Source organism: Seriola dumerili, unplaced genomic scaffold, assembly GCF_002260705.1.
Source record: "Seriola dumerili isolate Sdu_G_001 unplaced genomic scaffold, Sdu_1.0 BDQW01000036.1, whole genome shotgun sequence".
NCBI lineage: Eukaryota > Metazoa > Chordata > Actinopteri > Carangiformes > Carangidae > Seriola > Seriola dumerili.
Genome location: NW_019174291.1, coordinates 1,908,638 through 1,930,965, shown reverse-complemented (window position 1 = coordinate 1,930,965; position 22,328 = coordinate 1,908,638). Strand labels below are relative to the sequence as shown.

Sequence of the window (22,328 nt, the reverse complement as noted above, 5' to 3'; positions counted from 1 at the left end):
TCTTGGCCAGGGACACAGGAGTGCAAAAGAAAACGTAAGATAAGGCTGATCCAAAACAGGAAACATGGCAGCTATACCTTCTCCTGATCAGAGTTTCCAGAGTTTCTGTTGCTGATTGAAGAGAAAACACCTGCTAATGAAGATGTCATTGTCTTTCGGGAAATTTAAGTCAATGCTGAGTTTGAGTCTCTGTACAAATTACATGTTTTGGAGAACATCTGAAACCTGAAACCTGAAATGTGTATAAAACCATGACATGATAATAACCTCACTATTAGATTAATACACTGTCCAAATCATTGAATTTGTGTGTGCCACTTTTGATTTATTATAACAAGGAACCTGACTTGGCAGCCATAGCTCAGAGGGAGGAGGAAAATCACACCAAAGCAGAGGAGCGTTATCGAGAAGCTCTGAAGGAGCTGAAATCACAGAGGCTTAAAGACCATGAGAGGCAAAGCCAGTAAGCAGCATTGCAAATATTTTCTTGATGGGTGTTTACTTGTTGAATGTCATCAGAAAGAACTAAGCACTAAGTCCGTTCCTTTGTTTTTCTGTAGATTCATCAATGCCAGGAAGAAGGCTCTACAGGCAGAAAAGGAAAGATCAGCAAAAGTGGCCAGCCTCCCACCTCCTCCCCCTAACCCCATTCAGGTGATTCGCCCAGACAGTAATATTAATCATATTAATGACACTGTTTTCCTCTTCTAAGTTAGTCTGACAAGCCACGTGGTTTTGCTAGCTCACATTTTATTAAAAAAGTGCAAAAGAAAGAAAGTCAGGCATATAAGCGAAACAAAAAACAACTTTACTTTTCTGGTCTGTATTTTGTTGTATTGTGGTTATCCCATACTCAGATAGTGAGCTGCTGAATGCTGAAATGTCGCTGTACATTTGTGATGTATGTATGATGTATTGTGATGAATATCATGCGTGTTAGGAGGGATTATCTCCTGAGGCAGTTGTGTAACTCAGTGGGGTTTTGACTGTTTTACTTTAGGCCTCTGAGTGGGACTGGATTAAAACAGATGTACTAACTAATGTGATGAATTAGTGAAGCATTATGTTTAAAACCTTTGCTCTGGCTGTTTCAGTTAACACCATGTGTAAATCCAACAAAAGGTATGATATGTTATCATTTGTTGTTGTACATGCAAATATCCATCATCCTCAGAGGTGCTATAATGATCTGATTTTTTTTACAAGAACATAATGGAGATTTCACAACAAATAGGACTGTGCTTTAGTTCAGTTGGCCAGATTGTATCCTGTTTATAAAATAAATGTAAACTTTCAGAGTTGCACACTTTAGGTGCTACATGGAGTCGAGGTAACACTGTCTTTTCCTGTTCAAGCAGAACATTGATTCCAGGAAGCCACATGTAGTAAGGAAATCTGATGTGAGTGCCTTTGCTGCCACGCATTACCACATGTCTGAGACCACAGTGGACAGAGAGGTAGACACAGAGCAGGTAAGCCCTCTGATTATTATATGCACTGAACCCCCCTTTTTTTTTTTTTTTTTAGTCACCCCCCCAATCATAGGTGTCTAATCTGTGTGTCTGCAGCTAAATGCCCATGAGGAAGCTGAGCTGGAGGTGAGGAGACTGCAGGAATTACAGAGGGAGGAAAAGAGGAGGAGAGAGGAGCAGCTTGAGAAGGCTCGTCTCAGAGGGAAGCAGGCACTGAGGAAGGAACAGCTTGTGCAGGTACAACTTAAATATTATTGACACCAAAATTGTTCACATGTGTCAGACAGATGATTTGCTTTGATGCTATTTGCCATCACTGTAGCAAACACTGTTTAGTGACGGCAGTACAACACTCTGCACCAAAGACAGAAGACCAATGATTTATGTGATAAAAACATTGTAGTGGTTTGTATAACTCAGGTTACATGCATTTTCTGTCTTTATGATTGACACATCTGTCATACAGAAACAAAATGTCAGTTGTCCAAAATCCTAGCATAGCTTTTCATATAGTAAGATAAAAAGACTTCCCATAAAGATGTTTAATAGTCTTGTACCTCTAACAAAAGACAAGAAACGTTTAGATGCGGTGTTGAGTGCAGCTCTTTGTGCCTGATCTGTTTGATGGTCTCCTTTAGGATCGTGAGCGCTTGCTTGTTGAACTGGAGCACATGCAGCAGACAGACCTGCTGAGGAGGAGACAGCTGGTGTCACAGATGCCTGCTCAGATCTTCCAGCCTCTCTATAAGAGACAGGAGACAAGGGAGGACTTCCAGAGGGAGATGGAGTTTGCCTTTGAGGACATGTATACTGGAGAGAGGAGTAAGGACTGTTGTGTGTAGTATCTTGTTATGAATATGTTTTGTAACAAATAGCCACAAAACAAGTCTGTGTAGCTTTGTTTAAAACCAAACAAATAATTTTGAAGGAGCTAGAGGGTGGCGCTCTGTCAGTGCAGTTTTTCATATCTTCTTTGTATTGAGATTTATTTGTTTTGTCACAAAGTAAAATGTATAACTTAAATCGAGCCTCTTTAAACCCTGACTTTGTCTGATCCCAGGGGTTAAAGGTGACCTGGTGGTCCAGCTGGTACCCGAGCCTCTGCCAGCTCTTTCCACAGGTAGCCAGGACCAAGAGCTCGACATCACACAGGATGAAATCACCACACCAGGAACCGAAAACACACAACATGACACAGAGCAAGAAGCTGCAAGCACTGAGCAGGAAACCTTTGCTCAAGGTGAAGAGAAGCTCCAGATATACATAAATCCTAAATTTATGACCTTTTTTAAGGGTTATTACAAGAGTTGTAAAAAAAAAAAAAATGCCAGTTACTCTTTGGCATTTACACAAAAGCACTACACAGATCTTGGTTTGCTATATATGTCAATTATATATTTTCTTCTAAAATTCATCTCAGAGTTACCAGCCTTAAATCCAATCTGACTGCCTGATGTTATAATCTTGATGAAATTTATTTGAAACTCATCTTTACCAATCTAGAACTGCACTCAGTATTTTTCTTTATTTGCAGTGGAACCCTCCAGACCTGCTCCTAAACGGGCGTTGAAGAAACTCCTGGATCGTATCAGGAGCCAGAGGAACCAGTGGACGGGCCACAACAGTCGTGTCCCTGCAGCTGATCCACCAACTGTCTTCACTGATCAAATCCCAGAGCGGGACACAACCATCGAGACCGGCTCTCTTACCAGTGAGGATAAGCACAAACTGCCCCCCATCAAGCTCCCTGAGCCTGTCCATCCGCCACAAGGTAAGTTATTCACTGTCATCAGCTGTAAAAAAAAATATTTTGATATTAGATGTTTGATGATTGTGATGTTTTATGCCCTTTCTTTGGATTTTCTTACCCTGCTTCCCTTGTTTTCTTCATTTTTCCCCTATTGACACTCGTTTATCTGTGCCATGGCATGTTGTATATTAATGATAATAATAATGATAATTAAAGCTATATCAGGATGTTACAAACATATTTTTTGAATATTTTCATCTATTATAAAATATGCATCCTTACATTTTCCACTGTGTTTAATTCACTTTTAATATTTTGTTTTGTTTTGTTTTTTCTTGTATTTAATTCTCTCAGCATTGGAGATATCAGAGCAGTCAACTGCAGCAGATACTCGACTTCCTGTACTCGCAAACAGAATCCAAGAATTTGAAGAAGAACGAAAGAAAAGGGTGAATGCTGACTCCTATTCATATGATACAGAGCAGAGATTATTTTTGTACACTGTACGCAGGCAAGTATCTGCTGCCATTGAAAGGTAATCAGACAGGTTTAATGCTTGCACAGTATATACAGTTGTTAGATCACGTTGTGGAGACACTGGAACGTCTTTCTCACTGGAAACATGGTAAATGTAATCTCCCTAACTTCCTTGTTTAGGTAAAGACATCACAATTATTTGCAGCTTGTCTTTTTGCATTTCATCACACCGAATGACAACAAAGAATTAATTTACAAGAAGGAGAAAGTTGAGAATTGAGTGCTGGGCTTTATGTCACCCCAAGGTAAAAGAACCTGTTCATTCTAATACAACCAATCCCAACATCCTATTTTTTTACAAAGCTTTGATTATTCAGTTTTTGTTGACACTGTGTGAACAAATCCCCGTATTGTATATTCACTGTGAAATTTATCAAAGATTCCACAGCCTGGTTCTGTTGTTATCCCAATAGCTTTGAAGTGTTTCGTGTGATTGGTCAGAATTTATTGGTCCAGGTGTTCCTCGTTCCGTAATTAGTCCAGTCTCTATCTAAAGCAGGTGTGTGTGTGTGCAGGGTTCTCATGGTGTTCCAGAGAAGACATCACATCTTCTGCATTACAGTTTTTTCCTGCTTTGAAAATGTTGCCTTTTTTGTGCGATAAAACATCTTGGCTTGATTACATACAGCAGATTTTCGGAAAAAAAAAAGCAAAGTTAAGTTGTGTATAATGGGGGCTGGTGGAGATTGCACCTACAACCAGCACAGGAGCCTCACTCTCAATTCCTGCGGAGAAGGTTGATCCTCTGAAGACTGCATTTCACAAGAAGAAGAGGTGCAAGTAGAGAAATGTGTGGTTGTTCTCGTCCAGGAACTGGACAGACTTCATCATAGAGGCTCTCACTTTGCAGGCCAACCAGAAAGTCTCACCTTGAATTATCTTTATGGCAACTGATGCTTCAAATGCTTTAAGTTTAGCTAACTGGGTTCAACCTTCTAGGTAATGTATGAAGGTTTGCAGCCTGGCAGCAGTCACTGTTTTTAAACATTGATTTTTTTTGTTCAGGAAGAGGAGCTGGAGAAGGAGAAGCAGCAGCAGGTGGTTTTGCTCCAGGAGCTGGAAGAGCAAAAGGACAAACTGGAGCAGATGCTGCTCGAGGCTCAGCAGGAGAGAGAACACCTGAAAGCTGCTGTGACCCAGGAAGTGCCTATTACCCAACCAGACGTACCTGTCCATGATCGGGAAGTCACCTCTGTCACCCCTGGACAAGCCACTGAGGTTGGTTAAGTTTTAACGCTATTCTTAGTTGTCGTTTTCTCATATTTCTTTATCTGGCAACTCACATTTGTTGGGATCCATCATTCAAGTAATGATCTTTTGCCTGGTTGAAAGAGTGTGCTACTTGCACCTACTGACTGAAATGATGGTTTTTGGGTTTGATGTTAAATTTTAACAATGAGCAGCTCAAAATTCACACATGACATTTTAACAGGTAAATATATGCCATTCTTAATAATCCTGTCAAATTCAAATTTTCACAGGTATTACTGAGTCATTTAAAATATTCTATGTACAGTGTGTTCGTCTCAGTACAGTTACTTGAGTGATTTATAATCGGAACACCTCTGTACTCTGCAGCTGGAGCCTCCTACAGGTGAAGATGACCACACCAGAAGGATTAGAGAATACCAACAACGGCTGCTGGAACAGAACAGGTGTGTTAAAGCCTCAAAATACAATACTACTTTGTGATTTCATTTTGAGATTGTCACTTTCACCTATTTTCCACACAGTTAATCTTAAAAGTAGAGATCTTAACAGATGACAGAATAATTCACCCTGTGTAGATTTTACCAGCACTATATTTACCACACGGATTCATCAACAAATACAGGTTCAGGGGATCTAAGGATAGTGTGTGTCATACTGTACAGATTGGTAAAGCCCCTTGAGGCAAATTTGTGATGTTCAGTAATATATAACTAAAATCAAAGATTCAATTAAAATCTTTGGGCTACCTTTTTTATTGTAGAATTCACCAGAGATCAGTGGAAGTGGCTCGGCAGCGGCTGGAGGAATATCAGCGAGCTCTACGAATTCGTTACAGTATGACCTCCACATCGTTGCTGCCTGCTGTCATTCCTCCAGGCCTCAGCCACCCACCTCTGCACAGTACTCAGTCTGTGCATCTTCCACCTCCACTACAACTCCCTACTCCTGCAGTGCAGTCATACATCCATAATAGACCCCAAACCTCTGTGGAAGTTCCCACAAGAGAGTCTGACATGCTGGCCTCATTTCCCCATCTGCATGGCTCCAGTTTGAGCAGTGACTCCAAGTTGCTGCAGGATGAAGTGGAATCTGATTTGAGTAGTCCAAGGAACCAGAGACTTGACAGGACTGCCTGGCTGACTGACAACATAATGGAGAGAGTGACAGAGCACCTTCCTGAGAGAGTGAGACCCTCCTCACACAGTCCAGAGCCACTGCCTCACAATGTGTTCACAACACATCACTCAGCCACCATCCCACTCCATCCAACCTCTGATCCTATCCAAGCCATTAGCCCGAGCATCACAGATGATGCACCTTTGGTTCCAGTCCTTGCAGCAGTTAAACCTCGGACCATGTCACATGGGTCCCTGAGCTCCAGAGGGGATGACATGGAGAGGCAGAGGCGAGAGCTGCAGGAAGTCCAGAGACAGGTACTGGAGAAGAGGGAGGCAGTGGTGCTGCAGCAGAAGCAGCAAGAAGAGGAGAGGCAGAGACAGGAAGATCAGCGACTGAGACGGGAAGAGGAGATGGAGCAGATGAGGAGGCAAAAGGAGACGTTGCAGGCTCTGATTCATACTGATACACAAGTAAGTCTGAGAACTATGCCTGTGCTGCTGTTTGTTACAGTTCAGTAGACAGATTGTATCTTATTTCTTCACTAATCTAAAACAGCAGCTAAAATGTTTGAGCCTCTCTGATTCCAAGAATTAACTCTGCTGACATGCCCTTTTTTAAAAAATTGTAAAAGTTATACAGCACATCTAAAAACAACTTTCCCTTTTTGTATTTTCTCACCTGCAGCCAGTTCCAGAGGCTGCCAGTGAAGAGTTGGTTTCAGAGGACATCGGTCAGACTCGCCTCAGATTACTCGTGTCCCTGCTGAGAGCTATAGAGGAGTCTAACGGCGGAACTTTATCACACCTAGAAGACCCTCAGCAGAAAGATGGCTCCCCTCAACAACTGCCATCTAGCAGTGGTGAGACAGGTAACTGACATGTTAGGTTGTAGATAGTTTTTTTTTTTTTTTTTTCCACCTTTTTTGACATAATTTTTATTAAATTTCAGATTGCAAAACTCTGTCCACTTAATTTATTTACCCTTTCTATTTCTATTTGACATTTTCAAAAAATGCTTGCTGAATTCTGGGGATGTATAAGTGCCATGTTGCATCCTGTTGTTTTGTTCAGTACTGGTTATTAAAATTAATTTGACAGATTTACACATTTACCATTAAATTCCAACTCATAAAAAGCATTATCCTGTTTTTAATGCCCTTGTGGCATAAAATGCAATAATATCACTTCCATTACAAATTTGTAATGGAAGTGATATTATTGCAATGGCATACACCTAGATTCATCATGAAACACTTTTTTAAATTTTCTATTAAGATCTCATTGCTCAGACCAACGCTCATGCTGGGCCTGCGCCAGTGTCGGTCCTCCCCTCAGAACCTCCTCCTGTTCGAGCAGCAAAGCCCCCGGTGACCCGTGTCAGGCTGGGAATCACGGAGATGATGACTGAACAACATGAGCTCAGTGCTATTCAAGAGGTGGAGACACCAGTCAACAGCAGCCAAATCACAGGTCACCAGAAACGCATGAATAACATACTGTTTTTATCTCATGCCCAAACCATGTGTCAAGCTGCGGAGAGGAATATGAGTTGATTTGGATTGTTGTTGTTTCCTATCTCCAGGCCCAGAGGATAGCATGAAGGTTCCTTCATACACTGTAGACTGGGATCTGCAGGAGGAATCAGATTTGTCTGACACCTCTAACAGGACTTTGCAGACACCCTCTTTGTCCAGCAGTGATCAGCGGACTGCTGAAAGACCAACTGGCTCTAGGACAAGCTCAAGGAGATCCAGCAATATCCTCTGGAGGGAGAGACCACTGATGGGGGCAGAGTCTTCAGAGTCAGGTATGTAGAGGGCATGTGAAGAGTGATGAGATAAAGAACCTAGATTGAGGATAAAATGTTTGTATTTCATTTCATTTTTGGGAAAAAAAAAAAAACTGGTCAAAATAAAGATATTTACACTTGGTTCATATATTGTTTTCCATATTCAGCCATGAGAATAATCTCACCGCTTTCCTCTGACTCTGGGAGAGGAGCTGACTACTCTGGTCCTGCAATCACAAGCTACAGGTCCTACACAGAGGTAACCTACTGAAGATGTACAAAACTTATTACTTGCTCTTTCTTTACTTTGTGGCAAACTTGTGCAGCAAAGATAAATTGCATCTCTGCTCTCCATTGTAGACCCTCTGAGGTTCACATGTTGTGGATCAATGATGAAAATTAGCCAAATCTGAGTACTTGGGCAGTACCTGTCTCAGCCTGTGATTATGCTTGAGAAGCTTTTTGTGTCTGTGTGTCTGCCTGTATGGAGTGAATGTGTATGAGAGGGTGAGACAGGGTGTGTGTGTGTGTGGGGGGGGGTGGGATGTTTGTTTCTGTGTACTGAGCGATGATGTAAAATTACTGAACCTGAAGTGTATTTAATCAAAATACATTTCATGATGGTTTCTACACTTGAACTGAGCTCAGTGAATCTGTGAGCATCTGTAAACCAATATGTCATTTTGGTACAAAATGTTTTATGATGACCCTTAAAATCCTTGTGTATGTGTGTGTCAGTCTCCCCCTAGGCCTCCTGATTCTGACTGTCTCTCATCCACCACTATCTCCACCGGCAGCTACATCACCACGGATCCTGAGCAGAACACTGGTGAGGAACAACAGGAGCGTTTGTTGCTTTTGTTGTGCTTTGTTAATGTTTTTGACCATGAAGTTGATCTTAATTTATTTGAAGAATTCATGTCAGAAGATGCCAGGTGCTGGAAAAATTGGGTATTTAAATCACCTGACCAACACGAGTTGGCTTGCTCTTCTTTAGAAGTAGAGAATTTGATAATGTGCTCTAAAATTGTAAGCATTATTGTGGGACCTGTTGGAATATGCTTCAGTTCTGCAGGCATCTGGAGCATGATGCTGCTGTACATGAATGGTTTGTCTATCCATTGTTAAGGTAACAAAGAGCTACTGTATACCAGACCCATACAGCGTATATTCACCAGACAACATGCTAGTTGTTTCTAACTTTGTTAGTCTAAATCTGCTCTCCTTTTTTTTTTTCTCCCATTACTTTAGATAAATCTCCACCTGTCAGACATTGTGAGGAAGGACGAGGAGCAGATTTACGTGACGTCTTCTCTCCATCTGGTCAAAGCTCCTGTATGAAGGACAGCTCAGCTGCAGGCCATCCTGCTGTGGCTGTAGACTCTCTGTTTAATGACAGCAGCATCCAGCGCATTATTGACAGATACACGAGGGAGCTTAACATCTCCCTCAGCACCGCTGGGAGAACCACAGGTATTCTAAACATAATGCAAATGTTTATTAAAAGAATAGCCTCTTGTTTGTCAACCTGATAGATTAATAGCAGGTGTCGCATATCTGTTAGTGTGTTAGTTTGGTGCAAGTGAGATGGTACAACCATGTCTGAAAACTGCTTATAGCACTTTGTCCCGGCCACACTCAAAGGCCAGATGTGATAATCACACCTCCACACACCTGGCAAACTGCTGTGTGAAATGTGTGCTCATGAAATGTTCTGCTTTGGAAAGTTACAAAAATGTTTGGTGGAACCTCTTATTCAGTACATTGAGCAGCAGAAACAAGTTGTGAACACATGTTTTAGTTAAAACAGGCCATACTCATGGCACATAATTCAGGATTTTATGCCAGAAGACTGTACCATGTTAGTAGTGTGTCTTTCTTTGCTCTGCAGACAGTGAAGGCTCATATCTGGAGGAGCCTGGGTCTTCACTTTCACAGCAGTCTTTGGTTCAAGACTCAGAGAGCAAAGGGGAGCATGAAGGCTCTGCAGGTCGTCGGTCTCTTCCCCCAGACACAGCAGGAACACAGACAAGTGGCCTGGTCAGTGACTCTCAAACCATTTAGGAAATATTGGAACTTGTTAAGAATTAACAGCAGTAAACTTGTATTTAAAGGAATTGTCAACTGTATTATACAGTGTATATGCTGTGCTGATTGAGTCCATCAAGTTACTGCATCTGCTAGCTATAAAAAAAAGTCTGGCACTCATAGGATAGCTCCATTTTTATTTCAGACTTCAATCAATGATCCATGGTTTTCGGTTTAAAATGCCCAGAATGAATTTGATGTTGTTTTTGCCACAGGAAAGGGAAAATACAGCCAATCCAATCCTGGAGCACTTCTCAGGTGAGGACCCATCACAGGCTGAGGACCCAGAGCAGGACTCTTTCAGGCCTCTGATAGGCCAGGTGGCCGACCAATCATCCTGTCTCACTGCTGACCAGAGGGACTCGGCCATGGAGCAACTGGTTGGTCAACCCTCTGCTCACTCGTCCATGATTGGTCGCCTTCCAGGTCTGCCAGCTTCAGTGAGCATGGATCAAGGTGGATGGGATTCCACTCTAAGCCGGATGATTGGTCGACTCTCTCATCAGTCCAGCTCTAATTGGCTGAGTGGTGGGCAGGATTTTTATGCTGGTCAGCTGATGGGGCAGATGGCACTGGAGTCGTCGACCACATGGCTGGATGATGGTCAGGAGGAGAGCCTGATGAGACCACTGGTTGGGGAGCTTGATAATCAGCACAGTGGAAGCTCAGGTAAAAGAAGGGTTGTACAGGGAAACTACAACATGCAGTGAGGCTGTTTAGTTATTAGCAGAAAAAAAGTGTCCAACCTTCTACTGAGCATCTTGAATAATCAGATGATGGCCATTTGCCAATTTTGCAATATTTTATTGTTAAACAGTTAATGGATAAATACAGATTGAGTTATCAAATGGACTTTCTCAAAGTGAAAAAAGGTTTTGAGTTTACAACTCATCTGCTGTTTGTAGGTGAAAGTACCCATGTAGATCTTGGTGTCTCAACTGAGGCCAGTTTGCCGTCATACCCTGCATTGCCTCCTGAAGCTTCTTCCCAAAGTGCCACTGTCCCGGGTGTGAGTCCACATCCAGAAGACCAGATACTGCACAACCAAACCAGTCTGATGGACTTGGGCCCAGAGAGGACTGAAGGTGAGGTTGGGGTGAATTCCTAATAGCCAAGGCTTTACTTATGGTGGTTGTATCAGAGAGAGAATATTATCATGCACAAAGTCAGCTAGCTTGTATTTTTCTTACCTAGTTAGAAACTTAACTGTGCATTGTATTTGCTTTTATCACCTTAGTTTTTCCAGGCTCAGACTCCTTCCATCCGCTACTGGCTGAGGTCACCCACAATGAAACAGCCGACCCCTCCGTGACCTTTCACCTGCTCAAACGCAATGTGCCTAACTCTCTTGAAGGACAGCCAGCTAGTGGGGAAAGCAGTGTCTCCACACCTTTCGAAGAGTCTGAAACGCACTCTGATCCTTCTGTTGAGTCTGAACCGTCACCTGAACGCCTTCGAACAGAGAAGCCTGCCTTACATGAATCCTCCCAGTGCCGGCTCCAAGAATCTGTCCTCGTGTTGGATGACACCATGAGGACAGATGTGGAGCCAACAGCTCTGTATCTGTCAAACCTATCCATGTGTGATGATACAGCTGCTCTGGGTCTTCAGCAGTCAGCAGGAAGGGATGCAGAAAAGCCTCAAGATCCAGTCCTGTTCAGTGACCTTTGTGCCGAAGAGCTGAAGTCTGTGCAGGGTTCAAACCTGAGGAATGATATTCCAGCTTCAGATAAGATATTGGTATGATTTTCTTGTTCATTTTGAAAAAAATATCTTTTCAGACATTAATTGACCATTGCAGCGCCAAAAAAGACATCTGCTTATTGAGAGCACTACATTGCTCTGTCATGCTACAACTGCAGGTCACAGATTATTTTGGGAAATGACAGATGTTTTTTAAATGTCTTGTGTTCTTGTTATTTTATTGGCTGAATTGTGTATGTGTGATCTTTCCCTGGATATCAGGAGGTGGGCAGTGAGAAGGGGATCCTGGAGGAGTCAGAGATAACACTAGTGAGCCTGACAGACACCACACTGCAGGACCAAGAGACAAGCATCACTGAGGAAGAGGGAATTTGGGAAGGCAAACATCCGGATGGGGTGAGGGAGGAAGGACGGACAGGCCAAGAGATGGAGGTAACTGCACATGAATATCATACATTCAGAATCTGTGCCGTGATTGACGATCTGGACATGATGACTTTTGGACTTTGGCTGTAGGTGTCTTTCTGATCTCTGAACATAAAACTGCTCTCCTATAGAGTACAGAATCCACATTGTTACCAGAAGAGATGCTAGAGGACAAGGACCAAACGCATCCAGGTAAACTCACAACAGTGAACACATCTAACTGAAAATATGACGCTGTCAGGAGTACACTGGGGGTGAAATCACTGGCTAAACTGTGGGGGAGCCTGCTTTTGCTTTTTTAGATTGATGTGATCAGGAACAAAAAAAGGAGCAAATCTATACAAACCCAATCAGATTTTTTTTTTTTTTTTTTTTTTTGATGCATTTAATTTCTCCTTTTTTCTGCCAGAACATTGTAAATTTGTGAAAAGTGAGCCCTCCATTCTTTCCCTCCCTACATTTAGTGATGTTCCTGGAGTTTCAGTGGGGTCCTAGCAGGGGTCTGCAGGAGGTCAACCAGCAGAAGCGCAGAGCTCTGCTCCAGAGATCATCCCGCAGGGTGGAAGACATCAAGGCCAAAGGGGCTCTCATCAAGATTCAGCCTGAGAAACAATCTCCATCTGAAGCCAGAGAGCAATCTAAAACAGAGGAATCTAAACCAGTCACCCTCAAGGCAAAGACTAAACCAGAGCCTCAACATAAGACTAATAAGTCAAACAGAGGACAAGCTGAGCAGCAGCAGACCACTGAGAAGTCTGGCTTCATCAAGCAGGAAAAGCCCCAGCTTCCCCCTCCAGGTATCTGAACTTTATACCATTTCACACTTTGGTACACACTTAGGTTTCTTCTTTTGGACATGTGCCTTTTGATTTGTTTATATGATACTTAAGAAACCTTAAAACTACATATAGCTAAGTCACAATGATCTCAGCTGTTCACCTCAATGAAATGTCGTAATCTGATCTGTTGTACTATGTTTAGCCATTAGCAAAACATGAGTGGTTTCTGTGTTGGCTCTTAGTGAGGCTAATAAAATGTCTGTAGAGGTACACTTAATACCTCTGACTCAGGTAATTATTCATAATGTTTATGAAGCATTACCTGGCTTTTTCTAACTGATTGTGAACAAGCCAGAGCCCCAACAAGCTAATTATTTATCTGAGAGCTCAAATCTATTGGTGCACAAACCTTTGTGTCATGCTCTTTTCCTTTTTTCACCCTAAAATTTTACAAAAATAATTCACAATTCTTGCTTAAAATGTTGAAAATATTTCATCTGAACTTTATACCTTTTTTTTGGGAGATCGGTTCATTAACTCACCTAACTCTTAACACAGTAACAAATCTTGACCAAACCTTTCATGCCCTGTATGCCATATGACTGTGGTGGGCACCATATGCGTTATTATGTATTTGAGCAAAATAGGAAACTGAAATTTCATTAAAATATTAGACATAGTTCAGTGTCTTGTGAAATAGTTAGAAGCTGTAGTGATCATTAACCTAGAAAATTCAACCACCTTCCATTTTCCTGTTTGTCAGTGAACGATTCCAAGCTGAAAAAGGTGGATGAGGTGAGATGCTACACACCAGAGCAAAGGAAACGGGATGTTTCTGAGATGCACCAGAGAACTCAGAGGTACTGGAATATTGTATATGTATGGAATATTAGCTTTTAAACCTCTGCACTTTGAACTCAACTGAGTAAATGTTGATTATCTGCAGACACTATACACCAACATAGATGTGGCTCTGAATGTTTAATTTCCAAACAAAGTCCAAAGCACTTTCAGCCATAGATTTTTTTTATTTTTTTTTTCCTCTCTTCTCTTGCTTACAATTAGTCATATTTGAAATTAAACATGTGTTGAATATAAATGGGGTTTTGACAAAACAAAATGATGCAGTGTGTAATTGTGCTCCTGCAGACTGTATGAGCAGCTGGAGGAGGTGAAGAATCAGAAAACAATCAGGAGCCGACAGGAAGCTTATGCGAAAAACAGACTGAAAGCCAAGGAATTCCACAAGGTAAAAAAAAGATTGTTGTAGTAGTTGTTGGCAATTTGAGTTGAAGGTTGTTAGAATATATAAATAATATAAAAATATTTTTTTACCATCTCTACACAGAAAACCTTACAGAAGCTTCGTGCCAAGCAGATTCAGCAGTGACCGACTTTGAATGTGTTCTAGTTTTACTTCTGTAAATTTAAGTTAATTTGTAAAGTTTTTATCAATAAAGCATTTAAGTTATTTAATATAGTTTTGCACTCAAGTTCTGAAGATCTAATCATCACACTTACTGTGGCTTAATATGGTTGTATCAAGTAACAGGTTAAAATGGAGATTTCAGTCAACACTAACTTTCAAATGAGTTTCTTTTTAATAAGGTAAAACATTCATGAAGTCATTTACAGATGTACAAAACTGGCTGTTACTATTTTCAGCAATGAAGTGAGAAACAAATCGTCAGCTGTAGGCAAACTGAAGAATCAGTGAGGTCACTTTAGATTTAGTCTTCGGCTCCAGGTGTACAGTCCTACTGCCCAGGTGGGCACTGAGTCGGACTCATACCTGTTAGTTATCCATTTCTGATATTACAGTTTGTAAGAGATCGCTGGTCACCTGTGGATGTTAACCTGAACCAAGTTATCATATTTCCAACAGTGGTTCATGACTCTACCTCTAAGTCTCATTACGTCATCCCCAAATAGCCACAGATTACAGGAAAGTCCTTTTCTTTTTTTCTTTTTTTTTTTTTTCTTTTTTTTTTTTGGGGTGTTAAAAGCTCAGAGTAGAACAGACAGTCACATGTGGATCCCCTTCCCACAGAAAGGCCACAATGGTGTTATATCTGAACTGTGCCTCAGTGAGGTTCAGAGTTTGGAGAAGGCTATCGTCTTTGGACTCTTCTTCTCCATGGCAGCCTGAGCGGATTTCATCACATCTTGAGTCTGAAGCATGCTCATGTTCCACGTGGCCTGGAGAAGGACAAACAAGGTAGCGATGAAATTCAGTGGGGGAAAAAAAAATGGCAGCTTTGTGGTGTGACTGACATTGGCTGACACTGACAAACATGTTCAGAAAAATCCACCATTGTGTTCAATTTTAAAAAAGGAATATTATAATCTTACCATGTAGTCCAGTCCCTCTGCCACACTGTGGTCTCTGGCGTAGATGAGGTTGATTTTGGTGCCCTGCACAGCTACAGGGCTGCGAGCAGCAATCTCATCGGCCATCTCCAGAGCTCCGGCCATCATGGCCTCCTTATCTGCAAACACGCGGCTGGAGAGAAAATGTGGATTTCAAAATGTGAGATTTACTGCTTCAAAATAAGTGACGCTCTTTAAACTCATAAACATGAGCCAGGTCCATGACACTGAAATGAACCCTCAGTAAGCCAGAAGTTTGCTGGCTAACTCATTAAAAATGAAGGAAACCCTTCGCAGCATGTGATCCACTGAGAGAGATGGCTCTAAAGATTAACACCCTGTAGCTGTATCACCTCTAGTGTGGCACATTTTAGCACTAAAGTTGTTGCAGCTGATCACTTGTTGATTAAAGTGATAGTAAAAACAATCAATGGCACAAATGTATATCATTCTGTAAATGATGATTGATGATAGGATGTATTTACCTGACCAGGCCGCTGCTCTTGGCTTCATCTGCATACATCTTCCTGGCGGTCAAAGCCAAGTCGTTCACCAGGCTGCAGAAAATGGGAGTTGGTCACATGACAATATGACTTATTGTATAAACATTGAAGATACAGGAAACTCAAAATTGTGACTTTGTACCTTTTAATAGGTGTTAATTATGTCTGTTTTGCCATTAACTCACGGAGATGTAACAAATTACAGTAAATTGCTTCTAAATGATTTTTGTCTAAATGTTCTCTTTATTTCCCTGTTCAGACACGTAAGCCCATTTCATCAGAGGAATTGGTCCAAATAAGGCACTGCTCTGGTGTGTGACTGACGGTCATTAGTCTAATTAGTGATGACAGGGACTTTACTTGAGATTTAGATTCTTATCCATCACACAACACCGACAGTGAGGCGTCTGATCGGTTCCAGATTGATTCTGCAACAGGATGAGTCGAAATGTTCAGCCAGAGTCATAAAGAACTATCCTCAGAGACCTGATCTCAACATCATGGAGTCACGTTTAACTGTTGGAGCAGTTAGAACACGCAGGTAACATTTGTTGCATCAATAATTCATCCCTTTCTCTCTCTGCTGCCCTGGTGCACACAGAGCAGCGTGGAACTGGTTTTGTCTACTTTGGGGCGGTCGTGTGGATCTGTGTATCGATATTCAGGTTGTTGGGTTGACTTCGGTGAAGCTGCTCTGTAAATGTTTTCAGTTCTGGTTGTTCAGGGCTCATGGTGGGAGTAATATATAGTCTATGAATGTAAGATTCCTCTGATACCTTTACAACAAGAGGCTTTGTTGTTTCCACAGTTGATTATATTTGTGTCTAATTGAAAGTCATATTAAAAAAAAATCACTTTTAATCATTCTATGATGATGATGATTTCTGTCACTTTTAAATGATTTGCACAGAACATCACATTCATTCCTACAGAGAGGCTGCAGACCTGGTTTATTAAAATGACCAATTTACCTGCTGCTACCAATGACTTTAGGAAGTCTCTGGAGAGTCCCAACGTCTGCTGCAAGCCCGATATCAACTTCCTGTAAAGCCAGGAAGACACAAACTGAGACTGTGGTGACATCATCTCCAAGTATCAAATCAGACAGTATCAGAACATCATCTACATGATTTCTTTCACCTGTATCCTTTTATACAGAGGAGCTCATTTGTGCTTTACAAATTAAAATGCTGTGTCCCTGTTTTTATTATGTTCTTAAAAACTTTCTATTTTATGTTTATTTTCTTTGGTTAAACACTGAATGAGGATGAATTTGGTTGCTACAGTTCTCATTCAAATATGTCTTTGTTTTACATCAAGAACTGAAACTGACAACTATCCAAAATACATCAGAAAACATCCTTAAATACATATTCTTTAAAAAAAGTTAAATAATTACAATAGAGTGTAAAAATAAATATAAAGCCTTTTCTTTTGTCTGTCAATGATAATTTATCTTTCACTAGCTCCTTTTATTTTTCAGCTTCTTAGTTATTCTTTATTTTGGTCTTAATCATTTCTCTATTCCCTATTTAACATTTCCCGTTTTCCAAACCACATTTCCAAACTATGAAAGTTGGATGGACATGTACTCACCTTGACCTGGAACCAGGCGTCCTGGGTACACAGGCGGATGTCACAGGCTGTGATCAAGTCAACACCTGCCACAGAGCACAACAGCCACTGGAGTTATCTGATTCTAAACTGCAGCGATACGGTGACAGACAAGACATAACAACTCTACCACAAAAACAAAGTCATTAAAAAGTGTAAACTGCAGGCATACAAAAAAACAATATGACGGAGAGCAACCTCAACCCGTATCACGAAGCAGGTTCACCTTTGTCTGGTTCTCTCTGGGTTATCTGGTTTCACTGAATAACACGTCAATCTTTAGAACTGCTTCCAAAGACAGGACTACTGAATTAAGCCATATTTGAAGAACAGGACCCCGGTCTGGATCAGGTTAGTCAAATAGCATCTGTTACCATGGTGATCTACTCTGCTTAAAACTGAAGCCAGCTTTGTGACACAGGATAACCAGAGGCAAGCCTTAAGACAACTGGCTAACACACTATTCTTACTTGGTGATACAGGCCCCCTTATCTTCAAAGTTAGGCCCTAATTCAAAATGTACTTATGGTTGCACTATAATAATAATGTCCCACCTCCTCCAACACAGGCTCCGTGGACGGCCACCACAACAGGCTTTGGACACTACGGGAAGAAAACAGCAGCAATAATGAATCATTTCATAGGAAAATGTACATAAACAACCCAACATTTTCAATGCTGTTCAAATACATAATCATGTCTGTGGCAGGTCTGATCTTAAGATTACAGCTGCAACGATTAATCAATTAATTGATTAGTCGCTAAAAAATGTTTTAACTGCAACTATTTTGATGAATATTTTTTATACATTTTATAGACTAAATGATTAATCAGTTAATCTAGATTAGTCGTCAGTTGCAGCCCTACTTATCATTCCTTCGTGTGATAAACAGAAGCACTCCTCAGGTCAGACCTTCTCTATGACGGAGAATGTCTCTTGATACTTGGCGATCTTTTGTCTGAGGTTCCAGGAAACTCTGGCCGTGTCGTCGCCCTGCGGCTGGAGTACGTCGCTGGCCATGTCCATCAGGTCAATACCTGGGCAGTAACAGAACACAGACGATAAATACAACTCTACCACAAAAACAAAGTCATTAAAAAGTGTAAACTGCCCGATACCCACCAGCTGTGAAGATCTTCCCTGCTCCAGAAACCACCACCACTCTGCAGTCCGGGTCTCCGGCTATTTCATTAAAGCAATCCACCATCTCACTGAGAGAAAAAACACATTCCTGTCAATGTTGGGAAAACTGCATTAGAGTAAAGAATAATAGCCAGATTAATTGTTTGTTTTGTATGTTTGTGGTGGCTACAGCAAATGATTGCATATTAATTTAAACAGATTCCTGCCTCCAGAAGGCTTTGTTCATGGCATTGCGTTTCTCAGGCCGGTGAAGCTCCACATGTGTGACAGACTCTGCTGGGTGGCTGATGGCCAGGGTGGTGTAAGGAGAGGTAGGAGCAGCTGAAGACGACATGGCTCTGACCACAGACTGACTGGGCACCCACAAACTCCTGTCTGAAGTGAGAAGACAGACAATGATAAAAAAAAATAACAAGTTCATCCTGAACAGAACTACAACAACAGCATGTGACTGAATTCCTCTGAGGCCGAGAAACGGTAACAGTGATGAGACTCATGAGCAGAAGAACACAGATCAGTGGAAGCCAAATGGCTTTAGCTTCACTACAATGGAAATCTAATCTACTATTCTGATAAACAATCACTTCACTGCTTTTTTCAACAACATGTAAAATATTCTGATCCCAGGTTTTCAAAATGTGGGGATTTGATCATTAACTGTGATTAACTCTCTCTGGGTTTTTGAGCTGAATGTAAATATTTGGAAGGTAACAATCATGCAAAAAGGTATGACAAAAGACTTCCACTGGTCTGTAGCAAAGTTAAATTATTTGGCCACATTTTAGGGCTGTTACTAACGATTATCTACACTATCAACTCATCTGCAGATTATTTTTTTGATAAATTATTTTGTCTAAAAAAATGTTAGAAAATTGTGAAAAATGACTGTTCTAATTTCCCCCAGACCTCTGTGATCGACTTTAAATGTCTTGTTCTGTGTGATCAATAAAAATGTTATGTGTATCATATCGAGTTGTAAAGAAAAAATCAAATCCTCAAATTTCAGCAGCTGGAGACAATTTTTGAATTTTTTTCTTTGAGTTAAAACAATTATTTGATTCTAAATATAGTTACTCATTCATTTTCTGTTGATTGACCAATAGATCAATCAAGTAATAGTTGCAGCTCTGAATAATTTCAATAGTTCTGATAACTGATTAACTGTTTATCAATTTTCTAGCCTCTTTGTCTTGCGTAATACATATTTTAGTTTATTTAATTACATCACCTTGGGTTTTTGGAAACTTATCTTCATAGACTTAACTAATAATCGATGAATCAAAAAGATAACCAGCATGTTACTTGTCAATGTAAAATAGTATGTCTATTATCTGTCACCATAGTGTAAACTACAATAACATATGCAGATGAGCTCTTTGCATGTTGCATGAGAAACTCCTGCGGCGCTGTGACCTTTCACCTACATCGCCATTCATGTCTTCTGTTGACTTCAGTTTAAGACATTTTCATCTACAAACTATCACGAGCTGAAGCTTGTGACAAACACCAAACATCTGTAAAGCTAACATCTGAAGCACAGTGAAGTTTTATACATTTTCCTCAATAACACAACAGCCAACTAACACACAGACACACACAGCCCACCGACACTTACATTTGGTGAGAGTTGACCTGACAATGACTGACAACATCGCAAGTTCGCAGGTTCGCAGGTCTCAGAGTCCAGAGTCTTTACTGATCAATAAAACTGCAGCAAACAGGGAGAACTGATTCACTTAGCCTGCTGCCCTATTAATTAACATTAGCCTAGAGCTAACTGATGCTAACTGCTCTTAAACAAGTGTCTTACCTACTGTCTGTAAAGTTCGCTGGTGGCCAGCAAATGTACAGAAGCAGAAACACAGGACCGATGTACAAAGCAACAGTTTAGTTGCAGGTTGCAGCTTCTTAAAGTTGCAGCCAAAGGTTTCTGTTACCCTTTGATAACTGGCTTAGCTCAGTCTCCTTCTCAGCCTGATACGGTGGCTGACGGGGCTCAAACCCGAGAGACAAAGAAACTCGTGTCAAAAAGCTTCAGGGGAGGGGAGGTTTGATTGGTGCTCTCATATCATGTAAATGATCAATATCTATATTAGTCGATATTGTGTTAAAAAAAAAAAACCTTGCTTTACATTCACCAGCTTAGAATATCGGTTTAGAAAATGCAGAATATTTAACGACTAGACTGTAATATTCTGAGTGAGACACAAAACTTTTTAATTCAAGTTTTATCCAGACAATAATTTACCTGACACATAGTATTCAGCAGAAGACTCCTACTGATTATAGTGAATCAGTAGTTGGATGGAAATGGATAGTATCCTGCAACAATTTATTACATTTCATTGAATTACTCACTGAAACCTGTGTTAAGGGCCTATTCTTAATAATATATCTTTGGACAGTGCCTTTTCACCATTTGCTCTTGTACTCTTACTGTTATTCTCTTTCATCCTATGATATATTATTATTTTTCTCTCTTGCCTGTATTCTGCTTTCCTTAATATTTTATTTTTGTTTTACTTTTTTCTCTCCTGCAGTGTGCTTGTCATTGCAGCATTCAGAAATCATGACTCAGCTAAAAACAGGGCAAAAGGAAAAAAGAGGAACCAAGTGCTACCAGAGGCCAGGAGACAACAAAAGAACATTACCGAGCAATTTTTCAGTATGATAAACACCAAAAATTACTCACATTAATATGGAACCAAACAAATTACGCTGTGACTTTTCCTTTCACCTTACTCTCCATCCCTCAGCCCCACAGAGGAACTCCTCACCACATGGACAGGGATTGAAGAGAGGACAGAAGGCTCTGAGGAATGGAGTCATAGTGCCATAAAAAAGACGACATCTGTAAAAGAATAAGAGGTCAAATAAATAATAACTAAATTAAAAATGTGGAAATATAAAAAGAAATATAAAAAAAAATTGAAAATGCTTTTCCTATTGGCTTCATTTTTCCCCAAATGCTTTTGCTATTCCTTGAAGCTGTCCATGAATTGGCTTCAGGTGGGCTTTCCTGCCCAGGCTGAGTAGTCAATTCCTGCACACATGAATTCAGCTTCGGCAGAAGCCTTTTGATCGAGCAACATAAAATGACAAAATGAATATGACCTGATAGGCCAGAAAATGGATATGGTCAGTATGCATCATATTTTCATCACAAATCCCCATGCTTGTGCTGTGTTGCTTTCTCACACATGGGTGCACTGTTTGATTTTACATCTCTCTGTATAAGGTTATACTGCCCAATGCTTTCTGCTGTCCTCCAGTCAATGCGATGGAGCAACGCTACACCTGGACATCGTCCTTCCTTCCAAACCCCACCGTCCAACCAGTCCAACCAGTCCAACCAGCCCAGTTTCAGCACCAGCATCCCACAGTGGCTCCCCACCTGGCTCCTCCTCCTCCTCTTCCTCCTTTTTCCCTATTCTTTCCCCTAGCTCTACCTCTTCATCTAACTCTTTTTCTTCCTCTCCCTTCTTTTTCCCTAAGCTTTCTCCTAACTCCCCCCACCCCAGGGTCAGAGGAGGACCACGGAGGGCTCCGGTAACACCTGAGCTGCCCAGTGAGCCTGAGGCATCGTGCCTCCCCCAAACAACCGAAGTGCCCAAGGAGCCTGTTGAAGTGTGCCCCCCCCCAAAACACTAGACGTGCCCAGTGAGCCTTTGGCGTCCCCCCCCCCCCCCCCGGAAACAGGAGACTGGCCTGAGCTGGAGTGGGCAAGGAATGTGGGGCTCGTCATGGAGAGGATAGAACCTTACGACAGACAGGGGTGCAAGATAGTATGGGAAACATTTTACATATAGACTATGACGGATG

At 41.2% G+C, this 22,328-nt stretch overlaps 2 protein-coding genes across 3 annotated transcripts; one reads left to right on the top strand and one right to left on the bottom strand.

The window, feature by feature from the left end:
• Positions 1–11,416: 11,416 nt before the first annotated feature.
• Positions 11,417–14,346, top strand: cep295 (centrosomal protein 295). The gene is made up of 7 exons (XM_022738644.1): positions 11,417–11,706; positions 11,932–12,102; positions 12,228–12,288; positions 12,561–12,893; positions 13,639–13,735; positions 14,025–14,124; positions 14,224–14,346. Exons 1-7 carry the CDS (start codon positions 11,497–11,499, stop codon positions 14,263–14,265), a joined length of 1,014 nt encoding a protein of 337 aa, XP_022594365.1. The 5' UTR covers positions 11,417–11,496; the 3' UTR covers positions 14,266–14,346.
• Positions 14,347–14,856: 510 nt separating this feature from the next.
• ech1 (enoyl-CoA hydratase 1) lies at positions 14,857–20,502 on the bottom strand. Of its 2 annotated transcripts, XM_022738645.1 has the most exons (11): positions 20,317–20,502; positions 20,122–20,214; positions 18,713–18,881; positions 18,486–18,574; positions 18,276–18,400; positions 17,917–17,965; positions 17,345–17,409; positions 16,720–16,790; positions 15,731–15,802; positions 15,228–15,378; positions 14,857–15,074 (listed from the first exon to the last, which is right to left on the bottom strand). In XM_022738645.1, exons 2-11 carry the CDS (start codon positions 20,156–20,158, stop codon positions 14,970–14,972), a joined length of 933 nt encoding a protein of 310 aa, XP_022594366.1. In that variant the 5' UTR covers positions 20,159–20,214; positions 20,317–20,502; the 3' UTR covers positions 14,857–14,969. The 2 variants fall into 2 exon arrangements, with proteins under 2 accessions (XP_022594366.1, XP_022594367.1); XM_022738646.1 differs by lacking the exon at positions 20,122–20,214.
• Between the last annotated feature and the right edge of the window lie 1,826 nt (positions 20,503–22,328).

Bases quoted from the DNA above. Each gene is read 5' to 3' on its own strand.
- ech1 (XM_022738645.1), bottom strand. From the start codon at position 20,158: ATGTTGTCAGTCATTGTCAGGTCAACTCTCACCAAAT. The intron at 18,882-20,121 runs GTAAGTGTCGGT...TTCTCACTTCAG, and splicing joins CAGGTCAACTCTCACCAAAT to ACAGGAGTTTGTGGGTGCCC. The intron at 15,379-15,730 runs GTAAATACATCC...TTTTCTCTCCAG, and splicing joins AAGAGCAGCGGCCTGGTCAG to CCGCGTGTTTGCAGATAAGG.
- cep295 (XM_022738644.1), top strand. From the start codon at position 11,497: ATGAGGACAGATGTGGAGCCAACAGCTCTGTATCTGTCAAACCTATCC. The intron at 11,707-11,931 runs GTATGATTTTCT...CCTGGATATCAG, and splicing joins CAGCTTCAGATAAGATATTG to GAGGTGGGCAGTGAGAAGGG. The intron at 13,736-14,024 runs GTACTGGAATAT...GTGCTCCTGCAG, and splicing joins ATGCACCAGAGAACTCAGAG to ACTGTATGAGCAGCTGGAGG.